The 22,231-nt window shown below is 62.5% G+C and overlaps 1 protein-coding gene across 3 annotated transcripts; it reads right to left on the bottom strand.

Moving 5' to 3' along the window:
* Positions 1-421: 421 nt before the first annotated feature.
* GRTP1 (growth hormone regulated TBC protein 1) lies at positions 422-18,482 on the bottom strand. 3 transcript variants are annotated; one of them, XM_045081266.1, is made up of 8 exons: positions 18,320-18,482; positions 17,938-18,089; positions 12,545-12,703; positions 10,020-10,144; positions 8,163-8,259; positions 3,049-3,275; positions 2,778-2,963; positions 422-770 (listed from the first exon to the last, which is right to left on the bottom strand). In XM_045081266.1, exons 1-8 carry the CDS (start codon positions 18,355-18,357, stop codon positions 681-683), a joined length of 1,074 nt encoding a protein of 357 aa, XP_044937201.1. In that variant the 5' UTR covers positions 18,358-18,482; the 3' UTR covers positions 422-680. The 3 variants fall into 3 exon arrangements, with proteins under 3 accessions (XP_044937201.1, XP_044937202.1, XP_044937199.1); XM_045081267.1 differs by having other exon boundaries at positions 3,049-3,221; XM_045081264.1 differs by having other exon boundaries at positions 422-767; positions 18,320-18,477.
* Positions 18,483-22,231: the final 3,749 nt, after the last annotated feature.

Here is a 22,231-nt window from a genome sequence, read left to right as displayed (position 1 = left end):
CAGTGCCTCGGCTGCATTTCCTTTTAGGGATGACCCGCAGCCGCAGGGGTGCTGACAGGTACCCCGTCTCCCGTGCAGGGCTCTCTCCGCAGCCAGAGCCACTGCTGCCGTCGGGACCAGGGAGAAAGGGGTCTTCTCCAGGGACCCGGGGTGACTGCAGCTGCAGCTGGCACTCGGGCCCAAGGCAGCCTCCGCCGTCCCCAAGGCTGACCTTCCATCTGCTTTCTTCACGGGACGCGGTAACTCCAGAAGCCGTTTTGAGCCATCTCCCCTCTAAAGCGGTCACATGCTGTGTGCACAGACCTCGGGTACCGCTCAGCGCGCACCCAGGAAGGGGACAGAGGACTCCGCGCTAGTGACGCCGCTGACAGTCTGCGCCGTTCCCACATTCGGTCAGCCGACGAGCTGACACAATCACACATTCGCAGTGTTGCCACAGTTTATTACAAATCTGTACATCTCACGTTTCATGGATGAACGTCTCAAGTAAAAATAGTTTTAGAAATTTAGGACGTCGTGGGCCATAACGGAGTTACAGAAGGATGTTATGCCAAGTCGTTCTTTTAAAAAAGTCCCAAGTGTAGAGACCTCGAGTATTCACAGCACTAAAGAAGGGAAGCAGCAGAAGCTGGTGGGCCCTGGAAATGAGGCCTCGTGGTGGCCGCGGGCAGGGGCCCCAGTCAGCCCTGTGCCAGCAGCCTGGCCCGGCAGCTCGCGCGCAGCCTGCTGATGGTGGCCATGGACAGGCTCCCGGGCTCGGAGAATATCTTCTGGAACAGAAATGGGGTCCGTTTAAGAAGCCAGTTCAGCACATCCCCACCCACCAGGTTAAGGGCTTGCCAGCGGCGGTGGAGGGCCTCAGCCCTGCTGCCGTGCTGTGCGGGGGAGGGGCGCTCGTGCGGACCCTTGAACCCCGAGGGCCCGGGGCAGTTCCAAGCCTGCCTGACCGAGCCTGTGGGGAGCAGAGAGCCAGGCCGTCACACCCTTTATGCTCCGTGATTACTTCTGCGGGTGCGGCTGAGAAGTTCAGTTACAAACTAGACCACACGCAAGGCTACATTAAAAAGGTTTTTTTAAAAGAAATTTCAGAATTTCTCCCACAGGTGCATGTTCAGCCAGCCCTAAGGTCTGGGTGGAGTGTTGCGTCCTAACTGGCCACATTGCCAAAGGGGTCAGGTGCGTCCTCTGCCAGGCGCCAGGACGTCAGCGTGGAGCTGTTTCCACACCAGGATGGCCGCCCTGAGCTGGTGCGAGGTCACCACTTTATTCCCCAGAACATTCTAGATGTCCCTGTGCGGACTGACAGATGAGCTGCTGTTACCGTGCTGACGTGCTTTAATGCAGAAACGCACATTCGACTCCCTGTCCCAGGGCCGTGTCCCCAAGGACATCCTTCGAAGGGGTGTGTCTGCACTCTGTGAGGCCGCACGGCGGTGTCGTGTTCCTGTGGGCACACTGGGGGAGCAGGCCCCCCTGCCTCCTGCGCGTCCGCACTGCCCTTGGGCAGCTCTGGGAATGCCCGTGCTACTGCCCCCGGAGCAGGTGTGTGAATGTGTGTGTGTGTCTGTGTGTGTATTTGGCTAGAGTCCCACACGCACATGGGGGGCTGCTGGCTGGGTGCGGGGGTGATGGCTGCACACCCGGGAACGCCCCAGAGGCCCCGCAGCCATCACTCGTGTTAAGGGGGACACCATCTCACTCCAAAACAAAACCCTGGCGCCCCATTCAGGACAGCATTGCGGCTCCTAGAACACAAGATTGCAGACTCGTTCCCAGACGCCTGCCCCTGCCCTCTGCTGCTTGGCTGCCCCCAATGCTGGCAACAAAGGGCTCGCAACACAGAATCCCTTCTGGACCAGGCATCTGGTCCCACGTGACCAGCCTCGCCGTGGGTCGGCTGCCATCCTGTTCCCCATCTGTACCCCACCATTCAGAAAACGCTATAGCCCCTGGTGACCAGGGTCCCCAGCACAGCAGCCACATGCAGCTCGTCCCATGTCCTCGGGGCCGGCCTGAGCGGGGGCCCTCATCCTCCGAGCCCTTGGGCAGAGACCCCAGCTGGCCTCTAGCTCTGTGCAGGGGGCCCCGGGGCTACCTGACTCCACACGGTGCGTGAGCAGCATCCTTGATTCCAGGACGTTCCGCCTGCAGAAGGCCGCCCAGCAGCTAGGAGCCAGTGCCCCAAGCGGAGCTAGCGGCTTGCTCCCTCCTGGGCGGTGGGCAGAACCCCCTGGCCCCTGGCCTTCCCAGCACCCTCCACCAACCCCCCTGCACCGATGATCCTTTCGGTGGGAAAGTGGAAACCCCAAATCTGCCTTCCTGGAAAGCCTGTCAGTCCTTTGAGCTCTGGCTTCACTCACTCAGCAGATGAGTGGTCTACACGGCCGTACCGGATCCAGGACTCTGTTGAGGGCACTGCCCTTCGGGGGGAAGACAGACAACAGACCGTGCGACCCCAGTGGGGCTAAGGACAGCCATCCAGAACCAGAGACACCAGCAGCAAGGGAAGGGCTCCAAGAGGACAGCGGATCAGAAGGCACTGTGCTCCGACCCCGGGGAACCTGGGCCGGCCCAACGGGGATCCCAGCCGCCCTGGAGCCCATCGTGGGGCTTGCAGCCCAGCAGGAGTGGCAGCCATTGTCGTGGGGCTCCGGGAGGAGGTGGGTCTACAGGTCTGAGGGGCCAACAGAGGCAGAGGCCCAGAGGGGCCAGGGACAGGCAGATGGGCTCTCCCCCAGACTACCGGGCGGCGGAGCGGAGCCCGCCCAGACACTTGCCTGCATGAAGGTGTGGCACTCGGTCACAAAACTGCCCCTGGTGATGGCCTTGAACCTCTCGCAGATGTCCACCACGCTGGTCCCTTCCAAAATAAAGGCCTGATGCTGCTTGATCAGGGTCAGGGCCACTCGGAAGATAATCTTGGATCCTTCGTTAAACAAACAGTCCCAGATCCGGAGCACAGTCTGCAGAGAAACACGCGGCATGTCATGGGGCGGGGTGGGGCGACCCAGGCAGCCCCGGTCCCAGCAAGGCACATGCCGCACTCACCTCCACGGGCAGGATGTCCACAAACAGGCAGATGAACCAGCGCGACACCACCAGGGGCCACAGGACGCCGTGCCCGTCCATCAGGGCTGCCACCGCTGGCAGCTTGGTCCTCACCAGCTCTCCCAGGACCTCCTGGTCTGTCTTCAGGCCCAGCATGGCGGGACTGTAGTAATCTGCCGCACGGACCAGAGATGAAACCCAGGCGCTGCGTCCCTGGCCCCCTACCGCTGGGAGGGAAAGCGGAGCATTCCAGGGAGCCTCTGCGGCAAGACGCCGGGAGCCCTGGAGCGGCTCCCAGAGCAGCCCCTCCGGACCGCGAGGCCCCGCCGTGCAGCAGCGAGAGTCCACTGGCTGTGGGGTCTCCCCGCAGTGTGTTCACAGCAGTGGTTCCCACGACCACCGCATGGAGGACGCAAGTCCGTGTGTGCCCCCAGGGGAGCGGGGAAGAGAGGTGCGCTGTGCACACAGTGGGTTACCACCCGGCCTTAGGAAGGGGACCCCGACACCTGCTACCATGTGGGCGAACCACGAGGACACTGTGCTCAACAAACATACTCTCACAGGAGGTCGGACCCAGCCGCCGGGGCCCACCCACCTGCTGCCCAGCTAGAGGCGGCTGTGGGGCACAAGGGCAGGCCTGGGGCCACGGCACCCTTGGGGACAGCACAACAGGGAGCCCCTTCCCGGGAGCCAGGGCAGCCGTGGTCCAGGCAGCCTCGCAGAGGACAAGCCTCTGGCCACAGATGTCTACACATGGAGCCCGACGGGCTTGTCCCCTCACAGTCAGGCCTACATGCTGTCTGCACACTCGAGGGCCCAGGACAGTACATTCCCCAGAATTCTAGAAGGAGCCCTCTGACTACAGAAGGACAGCGTGAGGTCTACAGTCTGTCCTGTTCATTCCCAAGGAGAACCGACGGCTTGATGTTGGAGACATTCCTTGGTGGCCACAGGAGCCCAGAAAGCATGACACGTGCCGGGGATTTCCGCCGTCCCAGGGCCTGGGCACCTGTGGCCGCGAGACGGAACCACACCTCCCACCGCACGTCTTCCCGGGATGCGTCCATCCTTCCTAGCTCGTCAAGCGACAGGTTCTATTTTAATGCTTAGTTTTGCTATTGAAATCCAGAGGTCATCTACATAGTGAAATACGGGAACGTGGCACTGTGCCAGTTTCTGGTCGGGCTGCCCCTGCGCCCCGTGGCTGTTCACCGTGGCGAAGGGACGAGATATTCATTAACCGGCCCGGTGAAAACAGGGTCCCTACGAAACGGACACGATGCCACATCCCGTGATGGATCTTCAGAGCCAGGCCACGTGTGATAAAGGACGCTGGAAATGATTTCACAGACGCCAAGTCGGTGACAAAGCACCAGGCGTCCTCAGGTCTCCCTGCCCCGTCCTCCTCTTGCGTCGGGCTGAGCGCCCCCCCGGCCCCCCCGGCCCCCCCGGCGAGACGACCACAGCCTCTGTTGTCTCTTCCGGTGTCCTGCTCACGACACAGTTCTCTGCGCCGCATCCCGAGGGAGCCGGGGTTAAGCCTTGGACGGTAAGAGGGTTTGCTCAGCTCCCAGCACGGTGGCCTCGTTCCCGGCCCCGGAGAGGCTTAGAGCAGCCTCCAAAAATAGAGCCGCAGAACACGTGCCCAGACGGCCACGGGCCCAGGCCAGTCACCAGGGCAGGAGCGCCTAGACCCTCCCTCGTCCCCGCATTGTGCTGGGATGTGAAGGCAGACAGACCCTGTGCCTCTGGCCCGTCTACGCAGAAGACCCAACGCTCAGTGAAGCCAGGAACAGAGGAGCCTCCGACGTGGACCGAAATCGAGCCCCGCGTCAGGCTGTCCCAGGGGCGGCACGCCTCTGCAAACGGCCTCATGGCCACGTCGGCGCATGGGAGGGCTGAGCCGGGGGGGACGGGGGGCGGGCGCCCAGACGGGAAAGAGCCGTGGGACAACGGCTGAGGAGCGAGCGGCCGAGCCGGGTCCGGGCACACAGAATCAAATTTCAAAACCCGTGCTCTCCGGCCCCATGAGAAAGCGAAGGCCCGGCCCGCGGGCGGGGGCACAGCCCATAAGGTGCAGCGGGGCGACCGTCCGGTGTGTTCATCCCGGGGACTGGGGACGCAGGCCCGCCCCTCTGCTCCCCGGGACCCCTGAGCCTCCCCATCGCGCTGCCCGGGTCCACCCCGGGGCCACCTCGCTTGCGCTGGGCTACGAACCACCCGTTGCCTGTGCCTGCAGGGGCGACAGCTGCCAGTCCTGATCAGGAGGCCACCGCCCCGCCACAGCACTCTCCCCGCCCTCCCGAGGTCATAGCACCGTCAGCACCCGGGAGCTGCAGGCCCAGGAGGCCTCCACCTGTCCCCTCCTCCGCCCGCTGGATGTCTGGGTTTCAGTGGTGACGACCCAGAAGAGGCCACCCGTGTCCCCGTCGCTGGCGTGAGCAGCCAGGTCTGGGCGTGCAGGGCCCAGCAGAGTACGCACAGACACCTCGCACTGGCGTCCCAGAACACGACTCCTACCCTACGCCAATTCCGAAACTCGGGTGCCACTGGCTTCGGGTGGTGGCCGCTGGTGGCTGAGGCTCTGCCGTCCGCGTCGGGCCCACCCTGTGCTTGCCAGAGACCCCGGCCAGCCACGCGGACCCCTGTGTTGCCAACGGACGGATTTCTAGGGAGCTGCTTCTGCTGAAGCGCAGGAGGTCTTCACGCGCGGTTTCACGGGCACAGACGCCCTCCCCCAGACTGCAGCTCCTCCTTCGGCATATGACGTCTCGTGTCAAAATCGGTTCTTCATTTTCAAGTAACTGAGATTATCAATCACATCTTCTGCAGAATTTCGCGCAAGAACTTCGTTTGTGCTCGGCATCGTGAAGCCACTGTACGTCTATGTTCTCAGGTCCAAGTTTGCTTCTCCACATACGTCCTGGGTTCACCCGGAATAGAAATACGGGTCTAACCTTGCTTCCTTCCAGGCAGACGGCTGTCACACGAAGCTGCTGACGGCCTGTCTTTCCCCACTGACCCGTCTCCCGTACCGGCTCCCGCAGGCCTGCACATGGGCAGACCGGTTTCTGCCTCGGCACCGTGCCGTCCACCGCTGACCGGACCCCACAGTGTTCCCACAATCACAGCATCTGGACACGTGCCCGGGGCTCCTTCCAGCCTGGGTGGCTTCACGCTGCGCTCGAGCTTCTCAGTTAGGCCTTCCGGCATCCGGAGACCCCACAGCCCGTCAGGATCCGGGCTGCCGCTCTGCCCGCTGTGTGCGCACACGAGGTCGGCCGGCACGGGCGAGGTGGTGCGGGCCCCGTGTCGGGAGCGGACAGGCGTTTCTTCCTCTATTTTCTGCAAAACCGATAAAGAAATGATCCGTTCCTCTGAGGTCTGATGCGACGGTGCGTGTCCGCCCGAGGGTTCTCCCAGACGCTCTCGGCCCCTCCGTCAGCTCTGTGAGGAGTGTTTCCTCAGTCCTCCATCCGGCCTCTTCGTTTTATTCACTCTCTTGGCGTTCTTAATCCCAAACTCCAGCACTCTTCATTTCTAAGTATCTCGCCCACTTTTTCTGGGCCTATCCTGCCTGTTCTGTCGGCTTTTCCAAAAAAACAGCTTTCGTGTCTGCTTACCTTTCCGACGGCTCCTGTTCGTGTTGCAGGTCCTCACTGTGTGGTCCGCGTGTGAGCACGTGTGTGCGTGCGTCCCAGGAGCCCGTGCGGCAGGGCCGAGGTTCTAGTCTGTCCTCGCCGCCACCTCAACTCCTCGTGGGACGCTGGCGTTGGAGCCGCCCAGCTTGTATGGCCCACGCACCACGCCTCCTGTCCCCTTGCGTCCTGGCCATTCTATTTGGATATTTTGGTTTTGAATCAAGACCTGTGCAAACTGTGGTTTGGTTCGGCGGCACCTTGTGATAGTAGGAAATGACCTCACGGGCTGACAGAGGGTCAGCCTCCTCCTGTTCTCCAAGCTGGTGCTTGTCACCTCCTGGCACCTGCTCTGCTCTCCTGGGACGCACTGAGCCAGGGCAGGCCATTCACGCTCCCTTCCTGGACGAGCCCAGGCCCCCGGAGCAACGCTGGGATGCGGTGGGTTCTCCACAAACCTGTGCAGACGTCCCGGTCCGGGACACAAACATGCCTCACGGTGCAGTCTGTCACCACAGCATCGGGTGTCCTGCCCCAGCTTCCTCGCTGTTCCTGCCCCCACAGCGCAGACCCCCACGATGAAGCCGGGACGCCCAGGGCCCGTGCCTTCCTCGAAGGTGACCCATCACGGCAGGTCACCGGCACGGGTGCTGGTACCCTCATGGATGGCGGCACGGGAGCCAGAGGAGGCCCCATCTGGAGGCTTCCTTCCTGTCCCGAAGCCACTCTGGTTCACGCTTCCCTAAGACACGGGCCAAGGTCTCACAACCATGGGGTGGAGGCCTCCAGTGTCCTCATCCATAAAATGGATTCGCTCACCAGGCCGTGCGGCACGGCTGTCCTGGCGCCGACACATGCTGTGTGCCACATGGCAGAAACCACAGCGCCCACTGACACATGGTCGACCCGCTCTGCCGGGGGGATGCCAGTCCACAGCCCGGCCCTGCGGGAGGCTGTGCGCGGTCCCCACCCCCGTCACGGCCGCCGAGGGCACAGGTCCTGCCCCACCCGCCACGGCTCTCCCCAGAGCGAGCTCCATCTACACCGCACGCCGCCAAAACCAGTGGTGTCTATTAACGAGTAAACTAATGATTCACCTCTAATTAAAATAGTTAAAATTAGTTAATAAAGAGACAATTAGAAACGTGTGAAAATAACGATTTCCACCTCGGTAACAGCAGCAGTGCTGCGGACTCTTGAGGACGGGTCGCAACACTGGGACCAAGTCTGCACGGGGCCAGGCGGCCTCCCCCGCATGCCGCTCCCCACGATGGTTCAGGCGGGGACCCGGGGCCAGGCGCCAACACTGAGGACTCCAGCTCCGAGACGCGGCGCAGAAGCGGCACAGGCCCCACCGGTGCCCGTTCTCCCCGTAAGCCCCTCCCGCTCCCGGATGGCCCCTCCGAGCCAGCGCGGCCGCCGTGAGGGCAGCGGGCCTCGGTCGGGGAGGGCCTGTGGCAGGAGCGGTCCACGTACCCGGCAGTATCCTTCCCACGAGAGCATCCAACAGCCAGAAGGCCTCTTCCTCACTCTGGGTGACGAGGATCAGGTATCCGGCTACGAAGTTCATGCCCTGAAGGGAGAAGAGGACGCCTGAGCCCCTGGAGGCTCCGGGACCCTCAGCTGCTCACCACGCGCTGCCTGTCCCTCACTCGCCCTGAAACCTGCGCCAGCCCGTGGCCTTCTGGTGACACACTGGGCACAAGAGGCGGGAACACTGCTCGGTGTCGGGGGCTCCGGGGACTTGGCCTGGAAGCCTGCGGTCTCTCCGCCTGCCTTCCACCTCGGGACACCGGCTCACAACCGGGTCCTACGACGGTCAGACACGTGGCTACATCAGACAGGAAACCAGACCCGGACCCGAGTCTCCCCCAAACCATGAGGAACATGGCCTGACACGTGGTGCGGACACATTCTGTGGCAGGGAGGGGGACGTCACGGGGCCCACGAGCTGCAGGCCGGGGCTGGCCCACCGCGGACGGCGTCTGTGCGACAGCCGTTCAGACCCGCCCTCCGCGACCCCCTCCACCGTCTCCACGCTCTCGAAAATGCATGTCCCTCTCCGGTCACGGGGGACCAGTCAGCTTCTCCGACTTCTCACAGCCAACGAGAGGACTGTGGACCCACACACCCCACACGGGAGAGGCCACATGACGTGGGAGGCCCACGTCAGGGACCACCAGGGGCCGGGGGCTGGGAGCAGCCTTCCGCAGGCCTCCGAGGGACCCCGCCCACCACCCGCTCCAACGGCTTCCTGCACACCCGACCCGGCGGCCTGCGAGCTCTGGCCTCACCCACGCTCAGCCCAGTGGCTCAGAGTCTGGAGCCGTTTCTAAAAACCGCAAGAACAGAGGCCAGACTGTGGACGGGTGGTTTCCCGACCACGAGGTCTCCACAGCCCCTCCGGGCCGGTCCTCGTCCAAGACCCTAAGTGATGATGGTGAGAAGCGCCCAGGCGGGCCTGCTCCCCAGCGGCATCGCCTACAGCAAGGGCCAGAGGCTCAGAACCCGCACACCTCTGCCCCGGCTTCTGCGAAAGGCCCCGCCCCGCCCCCACCCGAGCCTCGCCTATGGCTGTCCACGATCCAACCGCCCGAGGCCGACTTCCCACCCGAGAATCCGGCATGACCAGGACACGGCAGAGGCCGGAGCTTGGGAAGCAGGAAGCCGCACCACCCCTCCAAGGCCAGAAGCCGCGGGCACCGTGTGTCGGGCTGACGACGGGCCGCTCACACGACCCAGCAGCACAGGCCCACGCGGGAAGGCCCACGTGTCCCCCCACAGGCCCTTGGGTCCTTCTCTCTTTCCCTCCCCACGCCCCGGGCAGAGAGATGTCTCGGAGGAAGGACGGGTCCACACGTGGCCTGCTGCTTCCTGCGCAGATCCGCACAGCCTGACAGCACCGACGGGTAAAGAGGCCAGCTGGTACCTGTGGCCGCGGGGAAGACTGGGGAGAGCGGGCGCCAGAGCGGCGTGGAAGGGTCTCCCACCACGTCGTGTGCACATGTGCACACGCACGCTACACGTGTGCACGCAGACGCGAGCGTGTGTACACACACCCACAGGCATGTGCACTCACACGCTCCCTGCACCGAGGCCCGGACGTCTGCTCACATAAGGGACTTCCCGTCTGCTCCCCAGCCTCACCACTCCCTACCGTCGGCACCAGAAGAAATCCCGAACCGACGCGATACGGATTCCAACGGCACAGCCTGCGTCGGGGGCTCAGGAGCGGGACTGCGCGCTCAGCCGTCCCAGGAGAACGTCCCCGCTGCGAACTGCGGCGCTGCTCGCGCTCACCTTCCCCGCCAGCACGTGTTTCCCGGCGCTCACCTGGCAATAGCCCACACCTTGGTTGTGGCGCCCATAGGCCAGGAGCACGTTGTACAGGGTCTTCTGTAAGCAGGGGTCTGCGCTCTTCCGAAACTTTACGTTGTCCGGGAAGGTCCTGTTCATATCTACAGGGAAATTCACGACACAGAATCATCCAGAGGGCAGAGACAGAACACTGGCCCGTGATGGACAAAGAAGTCGCTGTGTCTACCCCCAAGGAGGCCTAAAACCCCGTCTGGCGACCCTGACCGCCCTTCATGGAGTCAGGACAGAAGACAAAGGTGCCGGCGGGGTCCCCTTCCCTGTCCAGCCGCAGCCCCCCAGCCCAGGAGGCCCCAACAGCACATTCTCCCTGAGGGCGCTGGTCCCGCCGCCCCCAACATCCCCCCCAGCCAGGGGCTGCTCAACTCCAGGACCCCAGGTGCCAGGTGAGCTCCGCTCAAAGCCCTGGAATATCCGCCCAATCCTGAACCAGAAGCCCACGGAGCAGCCCTAGCAGAGCTGAAGGACGCCAGTGAACACAGGACAGACCCCTCGCACGCCCCGGCCGGCCTCCTGCCCCCGCGCCCGACGGCCCATGTAGACCCGACACCTGCCCCTGGGTGCAGCCCTGACACGGCTGGGAGGGAGCAGTTTCGTGTCTTTCTCCCACGTGGGGTGAGGGCACACTGGCTGCATCGCCGGAGCGGACGGAGACACGCCGGACCCTCAGCCCCCTGCTGCGCCATCGAAGGCACCCGGAGCCCGCCTCGGCTCGTGCCAGTGTCCCCACCGCAGACAGACAAGGCCGCCGTCCCCGCCCGCGGCGCCCGAACGGGAGGCCTGCTCGTCCAAGCCCAGCCCTGAGCGCCCGGTGCACGGTGCTCCCCGTCGCGTGTTTGTCTCCAGGGAAGCTTCTGCTCCAGAATTCTGAACGTTCCGGAGCGAGCATCCCCAGGACCGGGGTCGTTCACTAACCCGGACTCTGCAGTGACCACGGTGCTGGCTCTTCGACACTGTTCTCCACTGGGAGCTTGACCTCGTTTTGAAACCTTTCTCTTCCGATCCCGGGAGGAGGCGTGGAAGGGGCGGTCCGGCTGCGCTCGCACGCGGCGTGAGAGCTCCAGCCTCCGTCCCCGCGACGGGACTCCTCCCGGTCCCTCCGACCGCAGGACCCCGCAGTCCCACTTCCGGGCCGTCCCCCGAAGAACGGGAAGCAGGTGTCCTGGGACAGCGGTGCCTGACAGCCGACTCGTGCGAGCAGGCGGCGACCGGAGCGCCCGTCACCACGGTACTCAGCCCTGAGAGGGAAGGACACCCTGACACGTGCGGCAGCACGGGCGACCTCGACGCCCCGGCTGAGCCTAGCGAGCCCGACCCAGCGGTGCAGCTCCCGCCTGTGTCCTGTGTCCGTCAGTCAGCTGGGACAGACGGCCGGGGCCGGGCAGGGCGGAGAAGTCGCAGCTGTTTCACGGGGGCGGGGTTTCAGCTTGGGAAGACGGGGCGGTAAATTCTGTTACCTACACTTTACGGAAAAAAATTTTTATCCAAAAATGCCGTCACTAAACAGAGCCTTTAAATTCTCTTTTCAAACCGACAGCAGCAGCATTCTGTTGTATTTGACACCGCGCCCTCCCGTGGACCCCAGGCCTCCCCCAACATGAGGCAGCCCGGAGGCCCCTCCTGCCCCAGGCTCTGGTGTGGGGGCGGCCTTGAGGGCTAAGGGAACCCCTTTCTTGGGCTGGGCACACAGCCCAACCTTACTCCACCAGGGAGCCTCACCTCTCAGCACATTCGAGTAACTGGGTTTTAAAAAATCATTTTGTGGGGTGCCTGGGTGGCTCAGTCGATGAAGCCTGTGCCTTCGGCTTAGGTCACGGTCTCAGAGTCCTGGGATGGAGCCCCGCATCGGGCTCCCTGTCTGGCGGGGAGCCTGCTCCCCCTCCCCACCCTGCACCCCCACTCATGTATGCATACTCTCTCTGAAATAAATAACAATTAAATAAAAATTAGAAAGATTTGGTGTTTAAGTTTGTATCTCTCAAAAACAAAGAAAGGGAGAGAGACGCCCTCAAAATCTAATTATTCAGTTTAGATTGTCTGGGGCACTCTGCACGTTTACAAACTGGTGTGCCACTGAGAAATCTGGGGACCCCTCAGCTCCCAGACAAGGACGGGAGTATGACACCGGGGCCGCCACGGCGTACATCAGCACTGTGTCTAAGCCCAAGGGCACTGCCGTCAGCACAAATCCCTCAAGCGATTACCGATTAAGGCCCCGGCCTGACCGCTGGCTCAGCAGCCACGCCCCCCCTCCAGCTCCCCACGGAAGAGACCTGGTCCTGCCCTCGCCCCGGTCCCTACCTGCTGTTCGCAGAAGCAAGGGAAACCACTGTTCTCCCCCTGGGAATGCTTAAGCTTTGGTTTTCCTTCAGAAAAATAAAATTTCCACTTCAAAGCAGCAGGTGCCTCTTGAACAATGTTTCCTCTGGAACGTGACTGTCCTGGGGGGCTGCCCACCCCACACCCCCGCCTGGGCGGCTCACCTGTCCTGATGGCCTCCTCCAGCCTGTCGTCGTGCTCGCCCTGGAGCAGGCGCTGGTAATAGCCGGGGTTCTGGTCCATCTGGGCCTGGGCTCCACTCACCCCCATCCAGATGCGGGCCCGGTGCTCGAGGGGGATGCCTTTCCGGATATAGCGCTTCACTGAAACGGAGAGAAGAGGCTGCATGGGGTCAGGTGCGCGCTGCCCGGGCTCCGAAACCACGCAGAGGCCGTTGAGCCAAGAATGCTCACTTCTCCGCGCGTTCAACAGGAGAAGACGGGGACCCCACGTGGCACAGACCCCACTGGCTGTCCCACGCTGTAACAGGCAGGGAGGCGATGCAGGCAGCTCCTCGGGCTCCCCCCTCACCAGCACGGACAGTGCCAGACGCCGCAGGCCAGGCCCCGAGCTCTGGCTCAGGGCCATGCAGGCCAGGATCCACACGGGAGGGGACACCTGGGAAACCGGAGGGACAGAGGCCACGCTGAGTGAAGGGACAGAGGCCAGGAGAGGCCCTTGCTGGTCGGAGAGCAGGAAGCAGAGCATCAAGGGTCAGAGAGAGGCTGTGTGCGGGGACAGCAGCTCAGGGACATGGTCCAGCCCTGGGGTGACCGGGAAACGGGACCGAGGTCAAATGGTGGCTCGGGCAAGCACGAGCGTGAGCCAGAGCAAGGGAGAAGGCCCGGCAGGTTTCGGGGCTGGGGTCCGCATGGCCCCACTGGGTTGGGGGTTTCGGCGGCAGCGGTCACCGCCCTCTATCCTACACCTGCTCCGTGTAAGTGCAGAACTGGTTTGAGAGGAATCTTTTTGCTGATAAGTATGTGAAAAAGTAATCACTCGTTTTCTAATGGCCAGAGAAACACAAGAAAAGAAGCCAAAGCCAGGGCTACCCGAACGAACCCCCATTTCCCAGGCAGGTGGGAAGACCTGTGGCGCTCACAGTGACCGGAGGCATCACGTCACGCTGTTAATGATCTTAACTTAACCCTCAAAACAGCTCACCTTCAAAGGAAACGCTCAAAGCATTGTTGTTTTCCTCTCCTGGTGTGTTTTAAGCACCTTAAGTATTATTAAAAAAGAAACGCACTTGAAAATATATAAATTTTTTTTAAAGACTTTAAGAAAAAACAAAAGGTCCTACAATGAAAGAAGCTCCACCGTCCACTGTGGGAAGAACAACACCAGGGGCGCCCGCCGCACGCCCCGGGAAGCATCGCCAGAGGAACACAGGCTCAGTCCCGCAGGGTCCCACGACCGCGCGCCTGGCATGGGCTCCCAGAGGAGGGCCCGTGGCGCCTCCTGGCTGAGCACGACCACGGCCGGGGACAGAGGGACACTGCTCAGTGAAAGTCCAAGGCCACCAGAAGCCCCATCCACCGCCAAGGCAGCAGCCTCTAAGCCAGGATCCTCTCCCGGCGTTGGACCAGGACAGCGGACGCGCGGGCCATGAGGCACGAGGTGGTCTGGCGGGGCGTCACCCCCCCTTCTACCGAAGGAGCTGCCCTCACCTGGCTGCCCTGCTGGGGGGCGCGGCCCACAACTGGGGGTACCCCAAAAGGGAAAGACACACATGACAACGACAAACTACTGGAACTTTAAACCTGATGTACCAGTTTGACCTGGTTCCGAAAGTCCCGGGGAAAGACAAGGGAACCTCCCCTCGAGGGGAAGCCGGAGTCCCTACCCGAGTTCGAGGTAACACTGACCATGTGGGGCTGGTGGAAACAGACACGGAGGGGAACAGAGGACACAAAACCCAGAACGGGCTCCACACAAGCTTTCTGACAAAGTTGCGAAGCGATGTCCTGCAGGCCAAAAGGCCTTTTGCACAAGGCAGCGGGTGACAGGCGCGGCTCGAGAAGGCGGGAGGAGGCTGGGCTGGTGGCCACGGCGGGAAGGCTGCGGCTTCCCGCACAGTCCATACCGTTGCCAGCAGCCCTGCTCCGGGGTTTACAACGCTGGCCGGTCGCCTCCCCAGCGTCGACCACCCGCCACACCCAGGCACAGCCCATGGTCACCGGACCCGGAATGTTCCTCTGCGACACCCAACCACCGCCAGCAGACCCAGCACTGGGGACGCGGCACCGAAGCAGCACGAGGCAGGAGCCAGCCTCGGAGGCCCTGGAGGGACGGGCAGCAGTGGGGGACTGTTCTCAGTCTTGCTGGGAGGGACGCTGAGCTCTGTGCGTTTGTCTAAACTCAGAAGTGTAAAGAGGTAAGAGTGATTCTCCTTGCAAATTAAAACTTTTTAAATAGAAGAAAAGCAAGTGCAAAATGCGTGAACCCCTTCCTGGAGTGAGACACTGGGCTCTGGAGGGACCTGCCACCCCGTCCGGCCAGGACGTCACGGGCTCGGAGCTGTTGCAACAGTTTCCAAGGACAAAAGTTTCTGCCACTTTTGCTGCGTGTTCTCTGGAGTCACACTGTTTCTTCAGCAGAAAATGAAACTAGCTTCCCTGCGCCCAGAGCCTGACCTTCCCCAGAGGGGCTCACCCATCCCTGACCTCAGGGAGTGCAGGCAGCACCTCTTTAAAGAAGGTGCAGCAAATCCCCGTGTTCTTTGGTATTTGCCTTTGAAAGTCTGTTTTTGCAATTTAATTCTAACTGAGATGCTGCGGATTCTCTAAGCTACCAGGACGAAGACGGGAAGCAGAAGAATGCCCGGCACTTGGGCCCAGGGACGTGGGCGGGAGCAGGAGCAGCAGCAAAGGACGCCTCGGGCCGGGCTGAGCTCGCCCAACTGCGCGTTCCTAGGCAGAGGGGGAAGAAGCGGTCTCAGGGTCCCCAGTGGGTATCTGCTCCACACGGAACGAACACAAAACAGACCTTCACCACGTCCGTCACATCCGCGAATGTGCAGTCGAGCCGGAAGTCCGGGCTGCCCTCCGCAGACGTGCCTGACACCAAGATCCAGAGGTCACCGTGTTACTGGTGACCTGAAGATTGGCATCCAGATGAAAGTCGTCCAAAACGGCACCCCACAGCAGGACGGCGAAACAAAACTCGGTCCCAGGACGGGACCAAAGTGGGTGTGCAGGGGAAGCCAGAGGGGCTCTGAAACAGCTCCTGGGCTGTGAACGGGCACCCGCCGGTCCCCTCACGTCGCCGCCTCCCCGGGACGCCACATGCCCGACAACAGTGCCATCGGCCTGGAGCTGGTGGGAGAACTCGAGTCTCACGGTTGGAAGGACCCACGCGCTCCCACTCCTGCCCAGCAGCTCCCCACCCGCACACCCAGCGCCAACCTCGACACCCAGCGTGACGGAACTGCGTGGCCCACACGCCTCGCACCGGCCCGTGCCCCGCTTCCCGACGACGGCAGGCCGCGGACACCGCCCGCGTGGGCCCAGGCAGCAGGCGCATCAGGACCCCGACATTCCTGCGTCCGGACCTGCAGCGCGGCTCACCCTCCTCAGCACAATCACACGCTAACGTCATCGAGCCAAAGAAACAGTAAAGCAAAAATGAAGTATCTCAATGAAACCAACTTCCATCCTTAAAGCCGACAGGTGCCAGAGCTGAAAGAGGCAGCAGCAAAATCGGGACAAAACCTTTGAACCACGAGAGAAGGACGAGCATCTGGAAGGTTCCACACCCGGCTGCTCTCACTCCTGCTCCAGCTGGAGAGAACGGACGCTGGAAAACAGACACGGGACACAGAGCGTGGCTTCGGGAGGCCACGTAGACCATCATGGGAAGGCTCGTTCAAAGGGAAGGTCGCGACTCGCTAGAACCAAACGATAAAACCAAAGATCAGGAGATGAAGGTGCGTTTGCGCTTCACATGAGAACACAGGCTTCCACACACACCCTGACAGTGAGGGCGCGGACCCCGGCCGAGGTCAGCCCTGCGAGCCAGCCATGGCAGCCGAGAGGCCTTCTCTTGCATGAAGGCCAACCGGCCGTGTGGCTGTCGGCACGCGTGTGTGTGTGCACCGGGCTCCCGCGGAGACACAGCGCCGTCCTGACCATTGCCTCGGCCTCACGCAAGGGTCTGGGCCTGGAGAGGAGCTCGGGCTCACTTTACACCTTTCACTGCACGTTTTACCCCATCCATAAATTGTGTGTACTTCATACACTTGTACATTTTTTAAGGACAAAAGACCAGTCAACTTTCAAGAACAAATAAAGAAGAAAACAAAAGCAGATACGCTCTGGAAACATAGTAACACAGGGGACAGGAGGGGGTGGCCGTTCTGGCCCCTGGAGGAGGCACACAGTGCACGGGCCTCCACAGTGCACGGCAGGGCCACAGGGACCAGCCCAAGCCCCCCACCCCCGCCGGGGCACCCGCCCCCTGCCAGCCTTCCAGAAATGAGGCCAGCTTACCTCAGTGCTTACCAAACCCTCCCCCATCGGTGACAGCCAGGAGGGGGGCCCAGCGGGGGGAGCGTGTTGGTGGACAGCCCCGTGTCAAGCAAGATCCTCCCTCCCCCACGACCGCCCCCCACCCCCGAAGATCAAAGTGTCTCTGCTAACCCTCCTGTTCACCTGCCCCATGCACCGGGACCACTCTGTGCCCTATTCACTAATCCCTTTACAAGCAAAAATGGTTTTTGTCACCCCCTTGCTTAAAAACCCTTTTACAGGTGGCCTCTCTAGGCCTGGTCATGTGACTGAACCCTGGTTCCAAGTCCAGCACGCTCGCATTCCATCCCGGTTCTGGTCACACGGCTCTGGCCCGGCAGCTGCCCTCAGCCCTCATCTCTCCTTTGTCACAAAGTCCTATCTCAGAAGGTCCCTTATCTGAACTCGGGGAAGCACACACCTACCAACGCCCTCGGCGCCGGCCGCAGGTCCCACCCGGCCCCTCTCTGCAGCCTGGGGAACCCGGCAGACAAACACTTCTTCCCTCACTCCTTCAACAAATTCTGAAGCTATTACAGAGACCCTGACTCCCGCAGGGACACACCGAAGCAGACAGGCCCCAGCCACACGGCCAGAGAGGGAAGGCCTGCGGGGCTGTGTGGTTTAACAGGAAGGACCGGCCATCCCAGATAGGAGCTTGGGAGGGCCTCCGGGAGATGGCATCCTGGTCAAAGCCTGGAGGAGGGGAGAAGCCCCGAGAGGCCAGCGCAGGCCAGGTACTCGCGGGGGGAACAGGTGGCAGCAGCAGGCCTGGGGTGAGGTGGGCTTCGCCCTGAGGGGAGCCGGGAGGGAAGGCTTCCCTGTGGGTACAGGCCAAGGGAGAACCGCGCTCGCTCCCTGGAGAGCAGGACAGCGGTTTTCTTGCCGGCCAGCCCCCCACCCCAGATCGGGTCCCCGGTTTGGAAGGAAGCCGGGTCCCCATCCCAGGGACGAGGGACGGGTCTCCTGCGCCTTCCCAGAGCAAGCTCTAGCGAGGTCGCGGCTGTGCGCCCGGGGAGCGCTCGGGCAGCCGGCCGGGCCCCACTCACCTGTGCTGCTTCTCTGGACACGGCCCCTCCCCTTCAGAAGTTTAGACCATTTTATGGCTCTTCTGGTGAGCACGACCAGGTAGGCCGAAGCGAACTCCTCATAAGCGGCGTAATCGAAGTCCTCAGGCCGCTCAAACCCGTAAGGGTCCACCCTGCGGCCCCAGGAGGAAAGGAACCCGTGAGCCCCAGACAAAGTTTCGCGGGCCCGTGCGCCCCGTGGCCCTGCCCAGGGTCCCCGCGGGGACGCGGCCGCCAGCGCGCGTGGGGCCGGGGCACGAGTGCAGCGGGGGGACCCCGGCCCCACACCCCCCGCACCCCAAACCCCGGGTCCCCATCCCGCACCCCACGCTGGGCGAGGCGCGTCCGGCCCCCACGCACCCACCTGGGGACCCGGTCCTGGGCGCGCTCCGCGGACTCCATGCCGGGAGGGCGGGGAGGGGGCGCCCAGGAGCGCAGGAACCGCGGGGTCGGCGCAGGGGGCCGAGGCCTCCTGCCGGGCCGGAGCGCGTGTCCTTCCGCCGGGCCGCGGGCGCGGGAGGCGGGGCGGTGGGCGGGGCCCAAAGGATGAGCAGGGGGAGGGGCGGCGAGGGAGGGGCGGGGGCGGGGCTGCACCTGCTCCTGCCGCCCCCGCGGAGGGCGGTGTCCGGAGCTGCGGGAGCGGGGAGCGTGGGAAGGGTTGGGCTTCGAGGGAGGGGTGCGGGGTGGGAGGCTGGGGGCGGGATCAAGGCTCCTTGGGGGCGGGATGGGGTTGGGGTGGACGCTGGGGCGGGGTGCGGTGGGGGGGTCTCTGGGGGCAGGAATGCGGTGTGTTGGGAGCACGAGGCGGGGGGGGGGGCGGGGGGGGCGGATAGTGTAGGCAGGGGTGGGGGGCGCCTGGACGCCAGATGGGGTGCGCGGAGGCACCCGGGAGCGGGATGGGGTGTGGGGGGCACCCAGGGGGAGGGATGGGGTGCTTGGCGGGGGTGGGCCTGGGTGTGGGATGGGGTGCACGCCCACCTGCAGGCTGGGTGGGCCATCAGGAGTCCCCGTCCCTCCCTTTAGGAATCCAGTTGGATGTCTCAGAGATACCCCCAAAGGGCCCTGCAGGGCAGGTCCAAAGCTCAGCGTTCTGACCTGCGACCCATGTTTTACTTTCTTTCTGCAGAAAAGAGCGAGTCTTATTCTGCGCTTGCTCTTTTTCAGTCTACGGCAAGAGAACAGCGCATGGATGAGATCCTAATCCCCGCACCCACCTGGGGGCCTGCCCCATTCCTTCCCGCAGCAGACTCAGACTGGGGCCTGGGTTCCAGCCGCGCCCGACTCCCGGGGAGCCCGGCCTGGGAAAACCTCTGGCTGGCTGGGGCTCCCGCGGCCCAGCAGATGGGGGTACAATGCACCGCCTTGTGGGATTGCGCCCGGGGTGGGTGACGCGAGGCTAACAGCTCGGGATGTAGTCTGCTCCCCACAGGAGGCAGAAGTCAGCGCTCCCTCCTCAGCTGCCTCTTCCCAAACTTGGAGTCAGAATCTTGGGAGTGGGAGTCATGGCCAGGCGCTGTTTGCAGCTCAGGCAAACGTAGGCGCACAGCTCCATGTGGTTGCTACTCGGGACAGAGCGGTCCCCCGAAGCAGCTGGTCAGGCACCCCCTGACGCTCCACAGCAGCCCCGGTCCCCGGCCCTTTACTCTGTCCTGAGATCTCAATATCGGGGCATGAAAACCATGTCTAGGCCACTTGTCAAATGGGGGAAACCACAAAAATTTGCCAAAGCTGTTGTGCACTTTGGTTTAGAAAGGTGATGAGAAGTGGGGGGCAGATTTAAGATACTTTTGTAGGAGACAAACCATAAATGACTTAATCTCACAAAACAAACTGAGGGTTGCTGGGGGGAGGGGGGGTTGGGAGAAGGGGGGTGGGGTTATGGATTGGGGAGGGTATGTGCTGTCGTGAGTGCTGTGAAGTGTGTAAACCTGGCGATTCACAGACCTGTACCCCTGGGGATAAAAATATATGTTTATAAAAAATTAAAAATTTAAAAAAAAAAGATACTTTCGTAAGGTGCCTGGGTGGCTCAGTCGGTCAAGCCTCTGGCATCTGCTCAGGTCCTGAGGTCCCGGTCCCGTGGTGGAGTCCTGAGTCACACCCTGACTCGGCGGGGACCGGCTCTTCCCTCTCCCTCCGTTGCTCCCCCTGCTCGTGCTCACTCTCTGTCTCTCTCCATCTTAAATAAATAAAATCATAAGAAAAGAAAAAGATGCCTTTGCAGCCTCAGCCCTCCTCATCCCAAGAGTTGTTTTGGAAAAAAGGAGCAGGAACAGAAAGACAACTTCTCTGTGAGCAGGAGCCCACGGCCCCCGCGGCCAGCCTCACCTGAAGACGTGTCTTTCTGGAATGCCCCAAGCGCCTTCCGGTGGGAAGGGCCTCTGGGCCACGTCTAGACATGGTGAAGCTGTGACAGCACCCACTGCCCGTCTTCCCAGACGTCGGGGAACCTGCGGCACCTGACGTGTTTCAGAGGCGGTCCGTCCCGGCGGGGGGACCCAGAGAGGAAACTAGTGGGACACACTCTGCCCCCAGACATCCTCAAGCTTCTCCAGGCCCAGGAAGACTGCAGGAAACTTAGTGCTCCCCTGCACCTAATCTCAGAGGCCAGTTCTGCTAAAGGTCCTGGCTCTGGGGAAACCCTTCAAGCTCAGCGGAGTTCACCACGTTTTGCTTTTGAAAGACCATGTCCCTTCTTACCACTCCCCTCGTCCGTGCTCTGACCTCCTTGGGACAAACAAGCATCCTTTCTCCTGCAGAGACAAAGTCCGCAGATGAGGTGACTTACCCTCACGGCACCTACTGGATGGGTGCCTGTCCCTGTCCTCCCCAAGCCACCCCTCCTGTCTCTGCCGCTTCCTTCCTTGGCAGGTTGCCACCAAAGTGAATGACTCCCTGAATCCCCGCCCGTTCTGAGTCTTCTTTGGGTCCAAACCCCGTTTCCTGTTTCCCATCACCGTGCCTACCAGGGAGCCAACACTCCTGCCCCCACTTCTTTAGTAGTCAGCACCTGTTTCCCCAAACCAGCCCAGCTTCCTGCCTGCCTAGCCACCCTGGGACGCTTCTCCTTCCTTCCCCGGAAGTTCTCCTCCTCTCCTGGTGGGGGGCAAGACCCGGCCTCACTCCCTGCCGTGCACTTTCTCCAGCTGCCTTGAAGAGCAGTGTGGACCTTGGCGCTCATGCTCCAGGGCACACCCAGACCAGGGGACGTGTGCACTTGTATCCCATTCCTTCCCAGCCAAGGATATTTTGGGGCCAATGAAACTAGACAGCAAGTATTCCGTGTGGGGCACGCTCGGTAAGAATGACCACCCCGGGAAGTGGGGGAGGGAAGAAACGAGGGGACCCCAGGTGGCCAAGATGGTCAGCAGCCAGAGGGTCTGGGGTTTACGGCTGCTCGGCCCAGCGTCTGCCTGAGTCCCCCATGTTGGAGCAGGAGGCAGCTGGATACCTGTGTCACCTCCCCACGCCGAGGGCTCTGATATCCCTGGACGGCCAGAGCCCCCCTGCTCAAAGCTAACAGCCACAGTCGTCCAGCACACAAAAACTGGCACCCCATGGCCAGCCAGTTCCCAGTCTCTCCGGAGCACCTCCTCCCTATGCCCCTGGGAAGGCTGAAGCTCCTGAGGGCCGTGGCCAGCTCTCCTGTGGGAAGAGGGGGGGCCCGCCAGCCCGGTCTCGAACACCATCCCATTGGTGCCTCTTGCTGCGGGAGCCCCGGCTCTTGGGGCCTGACTGGAAAAGCAGCCGCTGGAGAACTTTAGCTCTGGGGGTGCCATCCCCTGGCCAGTCATGGCTCCCGCGGGAGATGGAGGGCGAGGGAGCCGTGCCTGAGCCCGCGCTCCCTGGAGACCACGGCAGCTGGCTGCCACGTGCCCGCTTCCCGCGGAGGCTGTGGGGCGCGGGCAGGAAGGCCTGGGTGGACAGCTGCCGGGACAACGCACCCGGGCGGGGACCCTGACTCGGAGACTCTGCATCTCTCATGAGCTCTGACAGCCCAGACCTGTACGACACGGTGACCCCACTCTCAACGGGGGCCGCGGGGGGCCGCGGGGCGGCTAGTTTGGGTGAGCAGAGGCTGCAGAAGCGGGACCACCACCATCCTTTCGAATAAAGTACGAAGTCCCGATGTGTTTTTCGTTTGACTAAAGAAGACTATTGATGGGCGAAACGGTATGACGTCTGGACTTGGCTTGAAATCTCTTCCAGCGAGAGAAAAAAGGAGCTGCTGCACGAAGCCACAGCAGAGATGGAGGCTGGGCCTTGGGTCCACGGA

This window comes from Mustela putorius, unplaced genomic scaffold (genome assembly GCF_011764305.1).
Source record: "Mustela putorius furo isolate JIRA1106 unplaced genomic scaffold, ASM1176430v1.1 tig00000551_pilon_pilon_pilon, whole genome shotgun sequence".
Taxonomy (NCBI): Eukaryota; Metazoa; Chordata; class Mammalia; order Carnivora; family Mustelidae; genus Mustela; species Mustela putorius.
This window is presented reverse-complemented; position numbering and strand designations above follow the sequence as displayed.

Coding starts and splice junctions, on each gene's coding strand:
- GRTP1 (XM_045081266.1), bottom strand. CDS start 18,357: ATGGAGTCCGCGGAGCGCGCCCAGGACCGGGTCCCCAG. Junction 18,090..18,319: donor GCCCAGGACCGGGTCCCCAG/GTGGGTGCGTGG, acceptor CTGGGGCCGCAG/GGTGGACCCTTACGGGTTTG. Junction 771..2,777: donor AGTGCCACACCTTCATGCAG/GCAAGTGTCTGG, acceptor TTTCTGTTCCAG/AAGATATTCTCCGAGCCCGG.